The sequence below is a fragment of the Miniopterus schreibersii genome (genome assembly GCF_964146895.1).
Source record: "Miniopterus schreibersii genome assembly, chromosome: 14".
NCBI classification, from domain to species: domain Eukaryota; kingdom Metazoa; phylum Chordata; class Mammalia; order Chiroptera; family Miniopteridae; genus Miniopterus; species Miniopterus schreibersii.
Genome location: NC_138114.1, coordinates 33866609 through 33886331, shown reverse-complemented (window position 1 = coordinate 33886331; position 19723 = coordinate 33866609). Strand labels below are relative to the sequence as shown.

At 41.0% G+C, this 19723-nt stretch overlaps 1 protein-coding gene across 1 annotated transcript in view; it reads right to left on the bottom strand.

The window, feature by feature from the left end:
- HECTD2 (HECT domain E3 ubiquitin protein ligase 2) overlaps positions 1-17373 on the bottom strand; it is a 55077-nt gene extending 37704 nt beyond the window's left edge. Inside the window, exons 1-2 of the mRNA XM_081158390.1 lie at positions 17137-17373; positions 6702-6831 (exon numbers count right to left, since the gene is read on the bottom strand). Coding sequence (XP_081014516.1) covers positions 6702-6831; positions 17137-17292 — 286 coding nt within the window. The 5' untranslated portion in view covers positions 17293-17373. The remainder of the gene's footprint in view (positions 1-6701; positions 6832-17136) is intronic.
- Between the last annotated feature and the right edge of the window lie 2350 nt (positions 17374-19723).

Sequence of the window (19723 nt, the reverse complement as noted above, 5' to 3'; positions counted from 1 at the left end):
ACTAGAGGATATTTTCTCCGTTGCTTTTCAGAGAGTAGAAGGGAGGGAAGGAGGGGGGGGAGGGAGAGAGGGAGAGAGAGAAAAACCGATGTGAGACACATCGACTGGTTGCCTCCCACACATGCCTGACCAGGGCAGGGAGCAAACCTGCAACCCAGGTACGTGCCCTTGACCTGGAATCCAAATCATGACCCTTCAGTGCAAGGGCTGATGTTCTAACCACTGAGCAACACTGGCCAGAGCCCCACTTTCTCTTTTGTAAATGAGTAAATGAAGGCTCATGAGAGCTAAGTTTGTCTCAGGTCACAATGACGGTTCCTGGGAATAGTTGGTTCAGTACTTTGGTACTGCTTTTGACTACTTCAGTAGTGGCAGGGAGTTGAAGCAGGGAGAGACCAGAGTGGATTAGTCATAACAGGTGGTGTTTAAATCACTCTATAGGATGACTTTTCTGAACATTTGGAAAGAAAAATAAAATTGAGGTAGGAGAAAGGAAGGAAGAGGGGGACAAAACTCTGACTCATAGGACGTTAGCCATCAGAGCCAAATAAAGCAGTACATTCATTGGTTTTTAGAGATGTACTTTTTACTAAGCTAAATGATGTGTGTGTGTGTAAAGCCACAACAAAAGCATAGGTGAAATGTTCTTGTACGAGTCTAGTTATAAAAATATTCAAAGTCCTTTTCATAGAAGGTTATCTCTAATGGAATAGATACCTTAAACTGGGCATAACTTTGAGAGTTTATTATAGCTTTGAGATGGGTTTGACATTCCAACAGGGCAAACTGGCCAGAAACCCAGAAAAAGTGTCTCCTATATATTTCCTCACTGAGTAAATCAGATTCCATGTATCATGGGAGCTGGATCCTGGAGATAAACAAATGAATTCAACACTCAAGTAGACTGTAAATGCATTTACTCTTGGACCCAACAACCCCACTTCTAGGAATATCCTATAGATACACCTATATATAAACAAAATGACTTATGTATAGCGTCATTCATTGTGGCATTGTTTACAATAGCAAAAGAATGAACACAACTTTTTTTTTTAAATTAAAAAGAACAACAAGTCTTTATTGGTTTCAGAGAGAGGAAGGGAGAGGGAGAGAAACATCCATGATGAGAATCATTGATCAGCTGCCTCCTGCACGACCCCTACTGGGGATGGAGCCCGCAACCTGGGCATGTGCTCTGACTGGGAATCGAACCACGATCTCCTGGGCCATGCTCAATCCCTGAGCCATGCCGGTCAGGCACAACTCATTTCTTTTAATAGTATCTTATTAAATAAATTATAATATGTCCAATATAATGCAGTATGATTGTAAAAAAGAATCAGGAAGCTCGATATGTACTGATATGGAAAGATATCCAGAATATAGTAACTAAAAAAACAAGGTGCTGGACAATGTGTATGTGACCTTTCCTTTAAGAAAAGGTGAAAAATGAGAATGTACATTTATATGTTTTCATTTGCATTAAAAAAACAATACAAAAGACAACAGGGAAGGGGTGAAAGTGAGACATCTGAAACATACTTATTTTTATAGTTTTGATTTTTGAAACACATAAATGTGTTTCCTATTAAAAAATTAACGTTAATTTTTATAAAAAATAAAAAGGGTAGCCCTTTCCCTCTCCTAAAGAAAAGCTTAGGGAGCTTACAGACCAGTAAAGAGACAGATAAGTAAACAACTAATACGTAAACAACAAAGTATTCTAAGTTCTTGATAGATACACCTCTCCCATAGGCATGGCTAAGCAAAGCCAAGTGCAAGGTACTCACTCTGATCTAGGGAAGGATCTTAAGAGATTTAGTCCAAAATCAGCGCATTCTCCAAAGAAACCTGGAGATGGGGTCATTTGAGGCCTTGGACAGGAATCTGAAAGCCAACTACTGCAAGTCCTTTTCTCTCCCTAGATGGCAAGTCCTGTGCTGGGTTTCTTCTAACAGCTTGTTTCCCCATCTGCCCCTTAAGTTGCTCATGGAGAAACTGAAAACTCTGTGGTACTTCACCTGCGAACAGATCCCAGGCCCACATACACAGATCCAATCACTATTTGAGCCAAAGACCACTCTGTTCTCCCTTGGCTATTCCAGAGTGGCAGAGGTCACGGGATGCATGTCCCGGGGGTGTGAAAACTGCACCATTCTTCGTGTCACGGCAGGGCTCTTCTAGAGCAAACTCATGAAAATGGACTAAGCTGGGAGAGGAACAGGGCCCCTGGGGTGACTGTCAGAGTTCATGTCTACTCTCTACTGAATTACCAGGAGTGCAAAGATATTTTAAAAGGTTTGGGGAGAGATTGCTTCATTTCTTTTAAAGGTGGTCTGTGCTGTGTAAAGAAGTTTTAAATAAGTCTGAAAGGGGCATAATAACTTTAGAAAGGAGGATACAAAAGAGTAAGAATGTAGTGCTACCCCCGCCCCCATTACTTATCATTATCATGTATATTGCTTCTCTGAAGATGCATCATCCCGGCAGCTGCTATAGTAGGTAAAACTCCTACACTGCATGGATCTTAAAAAGGACAGCCAACTCCCCAGGCATACCAAGTCACGTGCTCCACAGGGGGGGAAGGCATCCCTCAGCTGCTAGGCAAGCCCACGCCAGGCTTTCGCAGCTTCTCTAATACCACGTGAAGATCAGACGGGGAGACAAGCTGTTAGAGAATACCCGGCATAGGTCCTGCTATCAGAGAAGAGGGAGGAAAAACCGTACCAACTGCCAAGAATGATGCGTCGTTGACAAAATCTTATTGGCAAGTAAGAAAGGCTTCCCAGAAGAGCAAGGAATTATAAACATGCTTATATTTGGAAGACAGTCTAATTCCGATTCATTAAAAGAATTCTTTCTGCAGCAGCCCTGACATATAAACTCCATGTCACACCTGAATTCAGGTGGCATCCAGACAGAAGAGCTAGAAGTGAGCACTAGGAGGTCCAGTAAGGGAAAGGAAGTCTGCTAAGAGGTCTATTCCTCTAGACTGGTGTATACAAATACTCCAGTTTCAGTTGGGGCTGAGTCTGGACTCCACAAGACTGGCACAGATGAGAGGGAAGCAGACACGTGGTGGGAGCTCAAGTAAGTGGACCATTTTGAGAGTTAGTACATCCACCAAGGAGGAGGAAGACAAGTTATGGGTTCCAAGATCAAGATACTGGTACAGACAGAATATATTATAGGATTCAGTGTGGAATCGAAGGCTAAAGACTCTGAACAAACAGTCCAAATGAAGGTTATGACTGCATCCCTTCTGACTCCTTATCATCATTCATAGCAGACATTTCAATGCTCTTAAGGCTACTCACCATCTGCTGTGGGCTGAGCTGTGTCTGCCAAAAAGATATACTGAAGTCCTAAACTCCAGGACTCATGAATGTGACCTTATTAGGAAATAGGGTCTTTGTAGACATAACTAACTTAAGATGAGGTTGTACTGGGTTCGGGTAAGCCCTAATCCAATGACTGGTGTTCTTATAAGAAGAAGGAATTTTGGACACAGTAAGACATACAGGGGAGAGTGAATGCCTTGTGAAGACAGAGGCAGAGATCAGAGTGAGGCATCTAAAAGCCAAGGGATACCAAGGATTGCTGGCAGCCAGCAGAAGCTGGGAGAGGGGCATGGAACAGATTCTCCCTCAGAACGTTCAAGAAGAACTAATCCTGCCAACACCTGGTTTCAGATTTCCAGCTTCCAGAACCAGGAGACAATAAAGTTCTGTTGTTTCAAGCCACACGTTTGTGGTACCTTGTTATGGCGGCCCTAGGAAACTAATACACCCTCCAAGGAGACTACTGAATTTTCAAGGCCAGAAGCAGTGAGTTTCCTGCCTCCAACTCCTACTCCTCCCTCTGCTCCACAGTCTGAGTATGAAGTGCCCTTCTCTCCTTACTGGAGCCAACATCTCAGCCCGATGCGTGTATTCTTCCCTGGCCTCATCTTCACACCACTTCTCTATCTGTTCATTTTATTATTGTGTTCCTGCTGCAGCTTTAATCTCTCCCTCTGTGTTAGATCTTCTCCCTTGATGATACTACTCTGCAAGGTTCCACCATTCTCTTCTTTTCAGCTCAAGCCACTCCAGAAGCAGCCTGCATTGTCCCTACATCCGCCCCGCTAACCTACCCCTAACTTCCTGCAAGCTGAATTCTCATACCACCCTACTCAGCTGTTCTCTTAAGTCACGAATGAACGCATTAACTCACAGATCCTTGTCTTTGTCTCAGTGCTTACTCATCCTGTCCTCTTAGGAATGACACTCTTGACCAAATCCTCCTCTTGAAATTTTCGTTTCCCTGGATTTCCAAGTCACAGAACAACCTGGTTCTCTTCTCTCCTTCAGGGCTCACTTCGCTTTCTCTCACCAGCTCTCCTTTACCGCTGGCATTATCCAGCAGGCCTTCTGTTCTCATTCCCTTTTCCTCTGCCACTCATTAGCTTTGTAAATTCATACAGGGCCAGTCACTTAAAACTCTCTGTGCCTTTAATTTCCTTACCCTTAAAATGGGGAAGTAATTTCTACCTCAGGCTCATTCTTTAAATTTATTTCTCTAATGGTATCACAGTTGTAGGTTTGTTTTGTTTTGTTGTGGTTTGGGGGACTGTGGCCTAAGGGCACTAGTGCCTCGTTGAGGACTGAGGTGATGGAAGAAGTGTGCCTGTATGTGTGTGTAAGTAAAGACGTTATCAAAGGTGAAGGTGATAAATGAGGTAATGGAAGTACTAACCTGAAAGCGTGTTGAATAGGTCCAGCACTGACTTGGAGTGTAACAGAACACCTGTGCAGAAATAACTGATGCCATGTGCAGTTTATGGCCACAGTCAGTTTACCAGAAACTATGTCCTTAAACACTTCCAGGTTTGCTTTGTTCTGTTTGGGTGTGAGGAACATTTAAACCTTTGCAGATTTGTGTTGCCTTGTTACAGAGCAAGGGACACTTAAAATTATGCAAGTAATGTACATTTCCTGTGATAAAACAATATAGAATTGTATATAGAAACAGAATATACTAATAAAATACATCCAGTCCTACTTTCCTGAGGAAGCCATTAATAAAATGGTTTCTTTTACCTTTCTATATACTCAAAAAAGTAAAAAAGGTTCGCTTACACTTGAAAAAAGAGAAAAAAGAAAAAAATTGTAATCATATTCCACCAATTAGTGTCTAACTTGCATTTTTCATTTTACAGTGTGTTGTGGGCATTTCTCCTTGAATACTTTAGATACATATCACATTTTTCTTGATAGAGGCATAGTATTTACAATTTGGATTACCATAATTTAGTTAACCCATTCACTTAGATTGCTTTAAATATAACTATTATAAATAATGTAGCCTTTCTATATTTTTTGTACCTGTTATTTCCTTAAAATAAATTCCTAGAAATGGAATTACTGAGTCAGTGACTTTATGACTATTTAAAAATTTGAGTATATGTCCATAATTTGCCCTCTAGAAAGGTTTTATCAATTTTCAAGCCCTCCAAGTCATAAAAGTGCCAATTTTCACACTCTTTAGATAGTTGTGCGGATCTAAATCCTTTCATTCTCTGCAAATGAGTTGGGAAATGTGAACTCCTTGTTTTAGTTTGTACTTCTTTAAATACTGGTGAGACTGAGCATCCTTTCACCTGGGTATTAATTGTTCATATTTCCTGCTTTGTTTGGTCTGTTCACTCCCTTTGCCTTTTTTTCCAATGGAATGTTCACTTCACACATCTGTTCATGTTCTTTATGAGTCAAGGATATGTTTTTCACTGACTGAGATGCTTAAACTTTATGACTTTTAAAATTCCTATAGAAGTTTTGAAACTTATGATTTTTGAAACTTACGAAGTTTATTATGAAAACAATTTTCCATGTTTTCTTCTAGTACTTTTATAGTTGTTTTAAAAATCTAAAGTTATTACTTTCAACAGCTTATCCAGTAGGCCTAATTTCGTTTTTTTAAAAAAATTTAATACCGTTTGTGCACAATATTCTTTACTGATCTATTTCCAGCTATTTAGCTACCTTGCTGGTAATGTTATCACCAGTACAGCTCTATAATACTATATGGTACTTTGGAGGAATGAGCTCCCTAATTTTTTTCTTACATCCTCCCAGACATTTATTCTTAGATCAAATTGAGCATAATTTTCTTAAAGTTTCCCCAAAAAAACTATTGAAAAATTTATTAAACATAGAGAGCAAACTGGGTATACGTGACATCACTATAATATTTATGTTAAGTTTTTCCATTCACACCATCTGTTAGTCTTTTGATAAAGCTTTATAGTTTTCCTCATATAGGTTTTTCTTTCTTTTAGGTTTATTTCTAAGTATTTAATATATTTTACGTCAAGTCTTCTAATTGGTTACTGCTCAAATAAAGGAAATCTATTGAGTTTTTATATATTTGCATTGTGTCTGGCTTCCTAACCAAACTTTTGTATTATTCATAAGCTTTGTATTTCACTCTCTTACTCTACATAACAATCACTTAAAAATAATGATTTTGCTCCTTTCTGTAAATATTTACATGGTTTATTTCTTTTTCTCATTGTATTAACTTACTAGACCTACCAGAACAATGCTGGATAATTAAACTCTACTTTTTCAATAGTTTGAAAGTATACTTTCAGCCAAGATATACAGATTATATGCATACTTTGAAGAATTATAATTACATCATTTGTTTGTTTACTTTACCATTCTTGATGTTAGGGAAAGCAAGGTGTGTAGGTGAACTTATGTTTTCAGCTGCTTCTTTCTTCTGGCTGACAGTTGAAATAGAACTGCTGAAAGGGGAAATTTGGCCTTTGGATCCTCTGTCCAAACCCTAAAAACAGAAAAGGTAACATTGCAGCATAATTCCTACTAGCTATATTTAAATTATTTTATTGCAGAAATCATAAACATTTATAATAGAGATTTTAATCTGATGATAGATAAAACATGTATATAACATTGACGTACTTTTGCTAGGATTAAATTGTTTTAGGTATAAAATGAAAATAGTCATTATCATCTAACTGCTTACAAATTAATACAGTTTGGAAATGGGGATAATAATAGTACTTTCCTCACAGGGTTACTGTGAGGTTTAACTGAGATAATGCTTATAAAATAATTAGCAGAGCTCTCTGTACAAAGTACACACTCCTTTCATGTTAAATGCTATTTTAGCTTTGTATTTAGATAATACTGTTTTTCTGACCTCCACAAATATTATCAATATTAACATGCATGTGATACTTCACAGGTCAATTCATTGAAGGTTTTCTTGTCTTTTGATGCAATTTTAAAAGTTCAAGTAAAAAGATAAACCCTTTAGAGTTCATTTCTTTCTAAGCACTGTGATTGTACTTTGGGTGGACTAGAATTTAAAAAAAATAGTGCTAAGCACTTAGGCATCCTTAGGTACAGGTAACAAATCAATCTTCCTATAGCATAGAATTTATTCATTAACATACTTTCCACAAAATAACTTTAAAATTCATAAGGTATAATTAATCTGTATATAATTATAAATAAAATCATATTATATGACCACTGCAATATTCAGCTATAGAGCTACCTCAGGGCATATTCTCAGCTCTTTCCAGAGTACAGTATATTCTAACTTCCAGATGCTAACAGAAAACAGTAGTTAACCTCTTAACATCCACTTCTTTACTGTTAGTGTAGTTTCTTTGGTTTCATAGGAGACAGTTTTTCATCTCCTCCTTCCCCATTCACCAGCTTGATTTCCATTTACCTTTTTAGAATCAGTTCATGTGCCATGTAGCAAAAACATTTACCCTCACAAAATGTCACTTTCCCACATTTCCCACTCTCTTACAGACAGGTAGAGAAATCTGGTTAATTCTAATAGGGCACGAGTAGAAATGACTTTTGGGGACCAGGAAGTACTACTGCATTTAAGGCATAAAGGTAGGCAAAGCTCCTCTCTCTCTTCCTCCACTATGACAATTGTGGAGGATACAAGTTGAGATATTAGAGCATCCATTGGCTTGGGTCTCTGAGTGACTACGTGGAGCAGAGACACTCTGACCAATGTTAGATTATACCATTAACAATAAATATTTAACGTTTTCAAACATGAATTTGGGGGCTACTTTGTAAATACAGCAGGAGCTATTCTATCATAACTTCTCTGCAAGCTTTTTCTAGTGGTCGCTATTTCCACAAAAAAAATCAACCACTCTTTTTTTTTTTTAATATATCTTTATTGATTTCAGAGAGAGGAAAGGAGAGTGAGAGAGAGAGATAGAAACATCAATGATGAGAGAGTCAATGATCGGCTGCCTCCTGCATGCCCCCAACTGGGGATCGAGCCTGCAACCCGGGCATGGGCCATGACCAGGAATCGAACCCTGATTGCCTGGATCCTAGGTCAATGCCCAACCACTGAGCCACGCCTGGCTGAGCTCAACCACTCTTATTTATGCTTGTAATTTACTTAAATGATCACACTGAAGTTATCACTGTTCTCATACTGGTCCTTCATGCTGGACTAGAAATTCCTTATTCATTCCAGGGCTTGACATCCAGTGAATCTTGTACATAGATCCTGTACTTTAAAGTAAATTTATTGTTTTTCTTTTAAAAAAAGAGATTAGTATAAAAAAGAACCAGAAAGAATAAATTTCAAATACTATACACAGAGAATTAAAAAAAGTTTCTAGAATTAAGAGATTTTTAGAAATTGGTTATTTAACTCCTCTTTTTTACAAGACGAGGAAACTGTAATTGTCTGAGACTCACCTAAAGTCACAGCTGCCAAGCAACAGAGATGTGATGGACATGAAACAAGAACTTGAGAAATATGTCCATGAGGAAAATACCATATGCAATTTTTGTGTGTGTGACATCTTAGGCTGTTCAGAGAATTTGTTATTTTTTGTTAGCTTTACTTGTTTTTGTTTGCTTCTTGGCTAGATTCAGGCTCAGTGAAATCTGAGTTAATATTTCTGTGTGAGGATTAGCCTACATGATCCAGCCTATAAAAGTTAAATATACTGCCTATTTGAAATACAGTAGTCTTCTAATAGATTTTAGTTATCAATCTGAAGTTTCAGAATCATAGACAATATCTTCTAGGATCTTGTACAGAACCTATTACACAATGGGTGCTCAATAGGTGATTATTCCTGTGATGAAAACATACTAAAACAAGTCATTTATTGAGTACTTGGTACATGCCTAGTAGTGAGATATGTATTTACACCCATTTTAACAATGAGGAAATTAAAGAACCATGCCAAACCCACAGAGCTGGTAAGTGGGAATTCAGAGTCTAGTGTGAATGACCTTGACATCTGTACTCTTAAACAAGTAAATCTCAGTCTTATTGTGTAACTATCACACATTAAGGGTTCATCATGTATTGTTGCTGTGTTACACATACCACCTGTTTTCGCAACAATCTTTGTGGCTGACATTATCTTCTTTTACTTCTATAGCTATATCCTGAATGAACTTTAACAGCATTAGAAGCAACTTACCTAATTAGAGGAAATAAACAGAAGCAGAAAAACTAATTGTACTTTAGGGAAACCTATGATGTCCTAGCAATTAGGAAAGACTCAATGTTTTATTTTTCTTCCCCTTCCTCTACTCCTTCTTCATAAAAGGAGGTCCCAAAGAGCATTGCTTATTAGTTTACCTGTGGAATCTCCAAATAATAAAAAATAACAAGTAACTGATTCAATCAGCAAAGCCACTTAACTATCTGTTCTATAGTAGATGATGTAGCTTCTTCCCAGAAGATTTATGGAAGGGGAGAAAGGTCAGTGGCTGGAAGGTATAAAGGTTTGAGGGAAGATACACAGCTGCCAAATACAGTGCTTGCAATGTTATCCCCATAGCATCCCTGCTATTTGTGCAGGAATGGCCATGGATTGGAACAGAAAGGCACTCAACTGAAAGGTACCATCTGTAGGCCGTGTACTAGGTGGCCTGGCATAAAGGATACTTTACTTCCTAGGATGTCAATTAGAGGAAGTGTTTCTAAATTTTAGATGGAGAAACATGGAAAAAAATTACCAACCAAGAGTGAGAGAATAGCAAGAGGCACAGAGACCAGCCCATTTTTGTTTTGCTTTCTAGTTCTAATCTACATGCATCATTCCATTAAATCTCATTTTTCTGAAAGAGTGCATAAATGGCCTGATTTTCTGTTCCTTGTAATCAAAAAAGCTTAAACAACATGAAATAAAATCCTTGGTCCAGTAAGTCTCCTGTTTGTAAGGTGACTGTGCTCTTGGTACTTTATACTTGAGATGACATGAAATTAATCAAGCATAGTTTCATAGGCTGACAGTGCACTACAGATTAATAAAAGCAACCTTCACAATAGCAGTTGCTCCACACTGGCTTGCACAAGAGAAATCTTACACATAACCTAAGACTTTCAGGAGGAGAAACAGGGCAGAATGTTGTGCAGCAGTAAACTGATTAACTAAAAATTAGAGAACCAAATCAAGAAGTTATTGGGTATTAATAGGACATCAAACTTCAGACTAAATTAAAGGCTGGAGAACATTAGTTTACAAGTCTTCTAAGAATTGTATCTACTAGAGTATTACATGTGACTTCCTGGGAGTTTGGAAGTGTTATCTGTAAGTCCCACAGAAGGAGAGCACTACAGATGAAGTCCTGGAATGTGGCAAGTCTACAAATATGGGCTGGATGTGTTGAAGAATAGATAGTAGCAGGATACCCAACCAGCTGTTGTAGATTGAAGATAGGTACAAACAAGGAACATGGGGGAAAAAACACTTGAATTCACTGAGGAAAAAACTCAAAATATTTAACCCTGGCATAATAAATAATAGACTCAACTCTCCAAGCAAAGCCTGGCCCAACGTATACTCTTAGGAAAAAAGAACAATTATTATTCTGATTCACAATTTCCCTGCATTGTTTTGGAAGAAGGGATTTGCTGTAAAGGTAAGAAATTTAACTATGATATAGAATACTCTATAGACAAAGAATAAAAGGTGTCTGGATGAATAAAAACTGAGTTTCCTGCTTTGATACTTTCTGATACATATATAGGGACAATGTCAATCGGAACACTTTTGGCCACACCTCACTGAAATTTATTTTTCAAATCTAAAGATGAATATTTCAGCAATAGGTTAATTGCTTCCCTTTCAATGAGTCCAGGGACTATCTATATGCACAGAAAAACTACTTTATAAAAGAGTAGGCCCTGGCCAGGTAGCTCAGTTGGTTAGAGTGTCATCCCCATATGACAAGGTTGAGAGGGTGGGTTGAATTCCAGATCAAGGCATGTACAAGAATTAACCAATGAACGCATAAATTAGTGGAACAGCTAATCGATGTTTCTCTCTCTCTCTCCCTCTAAAATCAATTAAAAAAAAAAAAAGTGAATGGCTTCCTGAGATACTGAGCAAAGCTTGGTGAAAGACTGGTGAAAAATTATATATTTATATGTTTTAAGATAAAAAAGCATTTAAGATACTCTGTTTTACCAACTTTTAAAATAAACTGACCTAAACTACCAGTTGGGGCCACATCAGATGAGAAACCTGTACCGTATTTAGAGTCTATAAAGGAGACAATTTTAGGCCCTGTTACTGGGTCAAGTTATTTTTTCTTTCTTGTATGTGTTTTCACAGTTTCCTATTAGGATGCTGAGATATAAAATCAGAAGTGCTAACTTTGTTCTACATCCTTCTAGTAAGATGTGAAAAGTTAGCTACTTTCAAGGTGAGAACTTCCCTCCTAAAAAAAACAAACCAGCCCAAGTGGAACTGCTTTCTTTAGGTGATATAAACCACATCTTTCACAGGAAACTAGGAAATAAGGATGTGGATTCTGAAACAAAATTTTGACACCAAAAAAATCACAATTGATCTTACAGATAACTGAAAATTAAGCTGACTTAATATAAAATAAATGTTGGTCCTGAAACTCAGAAATTTCAGGACTTATCAGGAAGGCAAGGTGGCATGGGAGATCTTATTCACTTAATTTACAACATAAGAAGAAACTGCATCAGATTATCAATATGCGGTAATGTACTCCTACAACGTGTGATTTGATGCAGTCACAATTCCTCAACCAATTTCTTTAATAAAAACATCTGGATCAAAACCAGGATAATTTGAAATATAGCTTTCTTTAACGACTAGGCTCAAACTTCAGACTGATTTCAATCCAACTGAATTAAGAGGCACTGTCATTTATTACATTCATTCTTCCCCAAATTACAAAATGTCACCAAGTTACAAATACCAACTTAGGAACAACTAGTTATCCATATAAGGCTTAGGAGTCTAACATTTCTGCAATGCAAGAAGGGATCCTTCACACATTATAATACTAGGGGGAAAAACAGAAAAAACAGGGAAATATACATATATATATATTTTTGTAATACTTGTGGTTTACTAAATTGCTTAAAACACCCTCTCCTCTATAACTTTCATTCTTTGCCATGTCTAACCTCTTGTTCGGAACGGATTTTCCATATATGAGATTGTCCCAGACACCTAGATGGGCATAGTTTATGGAAGGTTACACATACTCATGTTATTTGTTGTGGTGTTGGCTGGGTTGCCTTTTTATATAAATATTTTTCTCTAAGATAACTCATTTGGAAACTCTAGAATCTTTTCTCTTTATTAAGCTTCCTTCTCTCTCATTCTTGCTATCTAGCTAGGTTCCACATCAAGTGGATTCTTCCATCCCTACACTTTATCACAGGGCCACCATCCTAGTGGATGTACCCATCAATTCAGGAAAGGTCTACAAAGCGCCTTCCTTTACACTCTTCCTCCTCCCTCCTAAGTCTAAGTACCGCCAGTCGCTACCACTGATTTCATTACGTTGTTCCTTTAAGAAACTCCAATGGCTTCCCACTAACCACAGGAAAAAAATGTCCAAATTTCTCTGCCTAGTGATCTGGTCCAGCCCCCATGCAGTCCTACTAACCTCCCACACATTCCCAGCATGCTTCCTTTAGGCTGCTTTATCACTCCCCAGTTCTTCCCTTTATGCCTTGTTCATGTTGCTTTCCCCACTTAATTTCTTTTTCCACTTTCTTTCACCCATCCAAGTCAGCCAGCTTAAATAACTACCTTTATTTCAAGGCCTTTCTGCACAGTTCTACACGCATTGATTTCCTCTCTCTGATCTCCTAGAGTGCGAACCGTTTCTATGGCTTATTGTGGCTTTTACACACTGCTTTGCTTTGTGATGTTTTCCTGTGTTAGCCCTACCTACCCTGAGGCTGGAACCTTTTTTGAAAAACAAAACAAAAACAAAAAGTCCCTTATCTTTGTGTTTTCTGTAACATCTACCCAGAAGCTAAGCATAATAGATATTCAATAACTGGTAGTTAAATTTTGGCACAGCGGCTCCACAGCCCATCTATGTACACCTGACACAACATACACAGACTTGTTCATAACACCGACTTCCTTTCAAAGTCTCTCCATACCCCTTAGCTTTCCCTCAAACTCTTCCCCTCACCTTCCACCTACTTGACCCGTCTCCTGGCCTTCATTGTGGGCCAGCTTCCCTTTAAAATCCAAAGCAGGTTTCCTCCATTTCCCTTAACCTCCTGACCTAAGTAAAACTGGGCTTGTTCTTGAACCCCGCTTCATTCATTCCTTGCTGCCCTATCCCTTGGGAAACCTCGCTTTCATTTCCCTGACGTAAATGTTGAAGTAGACAAACTCACCCTCACCTGTCACTATTATTTTTGCTCTTCCTCTGACCATTTTCTCCTTCCCGTTCACCATTTTTTTTAACTTCTATATTACATCAGCAACTAATCTACAATATTCTGCTCCACTCTAAGCTGTCAGCCGCGGTATTCAATATTCACATCATCTGACCCTCATTCCCATGCACTACTTCAGAGTCCGCATTCTCAACTCTGTGGACTTGCATCATCTCTCTCCAGCCGAAAGGCCAAGGCCGGACCCAAACACTGACAGTCCTCTGGGGGCTCTGTCTCCACCTCTCGGCCATCTCTAACTAGAAAAGCTTTAACTGCTGTTTCTCTCCATTCCCCCACCACACCTGATTTCTGCGTGCCTCCATACCTTTCACTAGTCCATTTTAAATGCTGCTCCCTAAACTATGTAGATTTGGGGCAGCCTGGTTAAAACACAGATTCCATAGAGCTGCTAATTCAGTACATAGAGTGTCAATTTTCAATCTTAGCAACACCTGGGAATTTTTTTTTTTTTTAATGCCTGAGCCTTATGCCCAGAAATTGGCATAATTGGCTTGCATTTGGGCCTGGGCAAATATGGCTTTAAAAGTTCCCCTAGGTGATTCTATTGTGTATCAAAGGTTGAAAAAATGGTGCTCTAGAATTAGATCTGTAAATTAGGAATTTAATATGCTACCAAGGTAACTCTGTGGTCCATCAGATTTAAGATCATTGCGTTAGGTACTTCCTGGCTAGAATGGACTTCCTTCACACTTTGGTGATCTTAGGATCAATCGCTTTAGATCTCCTCTTTCCAGCACCGTCAGTCCCACCCCTGCACCTGTGTTTAATCTTCCACGATATAGTCCCAACTCTTCAGGCTTAATTAGGGTCATCATAACCTGGCCTTCTACTCATTTTAGGGAGCTATCCCTCTAAATTATTTCCAAACTCTCATAAAAACATGATACATTAATTTCTGGAAAAAAGCCAGTACTGCAGGGCTATATTATTTGAGTCATAAACTCAATCTATATACAGCTGTTAACTTGGGGTACAAAGGAAGAATCACTAACATGGCTCAAAGAAAAAAATTACTAATGGCAATCAGATTCCTAAGCAAACCTCCAGAAACTCTATTTAATCCATGTGAAGGCTGAAAACACCCAAACTGACACTAGCTGTCCCTCCTTACCCCACACCAAGGCCCCCCTCACCTACTGGTGAACTCCGTCATCAGCCCGGCTCTCCTGGCTCCCTTGTCCTCCAGAGGACCAAGCACATATTTTCTTGACTTAGGCTTTTCGCTGCTATAACTCAGAATTCCAGCTCTAGAAATCTCTCTTTGACACACACACTCATCATCATCATCATCATCATCATCATCATCATCATCATCATCAAAGTTCTTCATCTTCCCCTTGCTCTTCTAACATGTGCTGCAAAAACTGAGAAAAAGCCCTTTTCCCACCTGTTATAATTCAGAACGTTGGTGCTAATAACAAACCTGTTGATTCAGAGAGCCATAAATTCTGAATGTCATTTTAAAAAAAGAGAAGAAAACAACAAACACGCTACCATCCCTGGAAGACCTTATAAGGCACCCGACATTGCCTTCAGAATCTCAAGTTTTTCTAATTCATTCTCATTTTCTCCTAATTTAACTTTTCAAGGCTTAAGTCAAGATTTTAAAAAACTTCTTGAACCCTTCTGTTTGACTAGAACTACAAGTCCATAATCCTTTATTCACACTTCCAAAATCCTGTAAGCACTTGAAACTGAAAGGCTTTGTAACTCATTTGGTGACAGAACATGGACCTAACTCAGCTCTTTGACAATCCAACCTGATCTGAACTGATATTAAGCTATTTATAATCTGACTTCATTTCATGTAGTGTGAACACATATATTTCACTGAAGAGCTATTAATATGCTTGATTACAGAGAACTAGCCAGGACCCCACTGTGGATATTACATATCTGTACTGAATTGCCTTTCTAAAATCTGAAAAACTCTGAGTTCCAAAGCCTCAAGGGTTTCAAATAACAGTCTATAGACCTATGTCCACACTGTATTAATTTCTCCAAGTTTTTATTCTAAACCTTCAATTTTTCAGTTACACTGAGATATATAAATGTTTTGGTAGGGTGCTCACTTGAGGACCTAAACCCATTCATATAACTGTTTCTGAAAGCACATGCATTCATTGTTCTAAACAACTAAGAAGAGCTACTGTGGAAACACTATTTGCAAGTTAAGAACTCCCTACATCAGCTCCAAAAGCCTGGGGTACTAACAGAAGGGACTGCTTTTGCCAGCAGATGGGTGACACATTCCTTCAAAGCATTTCCCAAAGTAATTCCTAATCATATTCCAATTTACCCATCAACTGTACCTATATTTTAAAATGTCATTTTATTACTGTCCACTGTGCCGCACTGATTTAACATAAAGTGCTCGTTCTAACAACTTCCAGTTATCACAGTCCTTATTTTTGAAAAATCTACTAAATCAAAACATTATTCCTAATACTTTAAAGGAGAATGAGTTATTTTGGTAAGTTTTTAGCCACTTACGAGGGAGGCTTTAAGAAATGAATTGCAAGTAGGAATAAAGAAAATGTATCATGCTCTCTAAACTTTTACTGTTTTGTCACTGGCAGCTCATAACAAGTGATGGTCTTGAAATGTACCGAAGCAAACTCTCAGAAAGCATTTAAATATTACTTCAAATAAAAATGTCAAAAATAAGAGGTTAATTTTGTGTGTGTGCTCCAAAGTAACCAGTCATATCCACCATTAAAAAGAGGGCGATTACATCATCTGGCAAAATGTAGTTTGAAGCCTGAAAGCGCTCATCAAATAATCCTTAAGAAAATCCAGCTGGGAAATCATCCCTGTCAAAGCTTGGACAACTTGAGTTTAAATAAAAAGGTTAAAGCCTCCCCACCTTCCATCACATGCCTGTACCACATGAAAAATAAAACCATCGCCGAGGCATCTACCTTCCCAGTACCCTGACAGCAGCGGGAAGGTCACAATTAAGTGGAAACTCGCCGCGGAGCCGGTTCAACCTGAAGGAGAAGGAAAGAGAAGCGAAGCGGAGGGAAGATCTCCGCTCCCCAAAGGCAGGCAGGCGGGCAGCTCGGCGGAGACCCACCCGCACCTGCCAGGCACCTTATCCGCACCCCACAGACAATGCCGACCCCGCGATGCCCGTCATCTCCTGAGAGAAGATGCACCCCCCGAACCAGATGATAACCGAGAGCAGCCCGGGCCCGGGCACCCGGTTTCCCGAGGCTGGAAGGTGCAGCGGGCGAGTGATCGCGGCTTCCCACGAGGCACAGCTCTCTCATTTCGGCCCCAGGAAGGGCGACCTGGGCGCCCCCCGCCCGCCCTCCCGAAGCCCGCCGTCGGGGCGGCCGGCGGCCCCCGCCCGGCACATACCGCAGTCGCGCCGGCGCCCGCCGACACGATGGGCGGCAGCTTCTCGCGCTCCGGCTCCTTCCCTTTTCTCTCCTCGGGCGCGGCCGCGGCCGCCGCCACCGCCACTGCCACCGTCGGCGGCGCGGCGGGCGAGGGCACCCGAGCCGCCTCACTCATGTCGGGCCGGGCGGCGGGAGCGCCAGGCGGCGGCGGCGGCCAGGCTGCGGCTGGGGCTGGGGCCGGCGCTGCTGCCGCCGCGACCGCGAGAGGGCTCTGGGCCGCCGCTTCCACCCGCAGCCGCCGCGCCGCCCCCGCCGCTCCGGCCCGCGCGCGAGCACGGCCGCCCCGCCCCGCCGCCGCCTCCGCGCGCGCCCGGCAGCCGCCGCGGCCGCCCGCCGCTGCCGCCCGCTCGCCCCCCGCCGCCCCCGCGGCTCCGCGCTCGGCGCTCGGGGGTCTGGGGCGCGGGCCTCGCCACCCTCGCCCACCCCGAGGGCCCGGGGCGGGGGCGCGCAGCCCGGGCCGGGCCGCCATGTTCTTTGCGGTCTGTGGGGAGGCGGCGAGGAGGGTCGATACTGGAGGGTCGAGACTCCGACCGGGTCGGAGAGCGCCCCGGGGCGCCCGCGGGGCGGGGCGGGGCGAGGTGGCAGCCACCCCTGCGCGGGCCGCGGGGCTGGGGGCCTTTTCTTCCCCAGCGCCCACCGGGCTGCCGCTGCGCGTGCCCGCCCCCGAGGAGAGCCTGGGTCCCAGCCCGCACATCCTCAGGAGCAGCCTTTCCTTTCCCTGTCGGCCGACCCCTTCCAGGTGCCCGGAGGGCCCCAGCCACAAAGGGAAAGCCTGGGGCAGGGGCAGTGAGACGCCGTGGGCTCCGCCTCCCCACCGCGGGCCCGCCGCCCGCCGCCCCGCATCCCGTCCTTCCCGAAGCCCTTGGGGTGCCAAGTCCGCCTCTCCCTTCCTTTCCCACGCGCCCACAGCTTGCGCTCCCCGCATCCCTTCGCTGCCTCCTATCCCTTCCGTGTTCTTTCCTTTTATAAGTTACAGATGGACAGACCAAACTCTGCTGCGTAATCCTTAATGTCAGATCATTAACATGGGTAAGAAGTTTAAAACTGAAGGGGAAAGCTTTTAATCATGAAATTAAAACCACCCCCACCCCCACCCCCACGCCCATTTCCTTTGCCTTCCCGTCGCCCCTGCTTTCCCGTCTCCCAGACTGTAGGAGGGGCGGAGACACCTGCTGGTCGCAGGGAAGGGAAGGAAGATTGCGCCGCATCCCTATTAAAAAGAGAGAATTTCTAGACATTCAAGTCTTCAGGTTTTTAGGTTGTGGCTTTGTTATTTGATTCGAGGTTGAGTGAATTTTCAGATCAAGGGTACCCACACCCAAATATAAGAACCCAAAAGACCCCTGAAACAAACCGAAGGATGATGTTTATCTCCTGTTTGACATAGTTCAGTTATTAGCATAGCTAAGTACCAGTTACAGTGCAGCATGAGATGAGGTTGCCTGTTTTTGAAACCCAGAATTTGTAACAAGCAGATCTGAAGCAAACAATTTGATGAATATAATAACTTGTATTCAAGGTTACCTTATAAATTCTGACTTTTATTTATAAAAAAAAGGCTTTCTAGTTGTAATATAGTTGCTGTCACCACCTATTTAAATGTTAATTGGCAAAGGTCTGAAGTAAGTTACCATACAGTCAGCAAAAAGTATTTCATTGCTAATTAGCCTTGGAGGGAAATTATGTATACATGCATTACTTTGAAGTATGCTCCTTACAATTAAAAAAAAATTCTTTTCCAGGAATTTCCTTCTTTCTTAAACCTCTGAAATACTCATCCCATACAGAGAAACGTACAATTATTTCATACTTAGCAGGTCAGTATGCTGATCTTTTGGTACAACAATAACTCAAATGCTATTTTATAAACGGAAGTTTTTATTTTAACTACAATTTAAGATATTTTGTGCTGCCAAGCTAGGTTGATAGAATACCACGGGGAAAAGTATTCCTTTCCTATTGTTTTCAGCTAGATTAAGTAATTTGTGATCTAAATGTTTGGATGAGAACTGCATGCCTTATGCTTCCTCTTTTCATGTGCGAGACTAAATAAAAGTGTGGCTGTCTGTACATGTAGTCACATTCAATAGAAAAAAAATGCTTAAATATTGGCAAAACAAGGCAAGTCAGAAATTTTAATTTCTGCTACTGCATCAGAATAGCTAATCCATTTTTGAACAAGTACAATCATGGGTTACATACCAAAAATAAGTAACTTGTTGATGTTTTCTCCTACTTCCTATTAAGTATATTGCTCTCAGTGCACCACCCCACCCCTCCTTCATATCCTTGCACTCCAGGGTGGGCATTGGAGGATGGGAAGGGGCCTCTGGAAAGCTGCAGTGATCTTTCAAAGCAAAACTCTGAAAGCCCTAGTTTAGCATTCACTTGAATTCTTTACAAAAAAACCATTATCTTAATTAGAATCAATTGTGTGCGTGTGTGTGTGTTTTCTTTCTGCTGCCAGAGCATGTTGCACGTACATTTATGCAGCTATTACATTCCATCTTAGTTATTTGTTACAACCCGAGAGGTCAAGGCTTAGA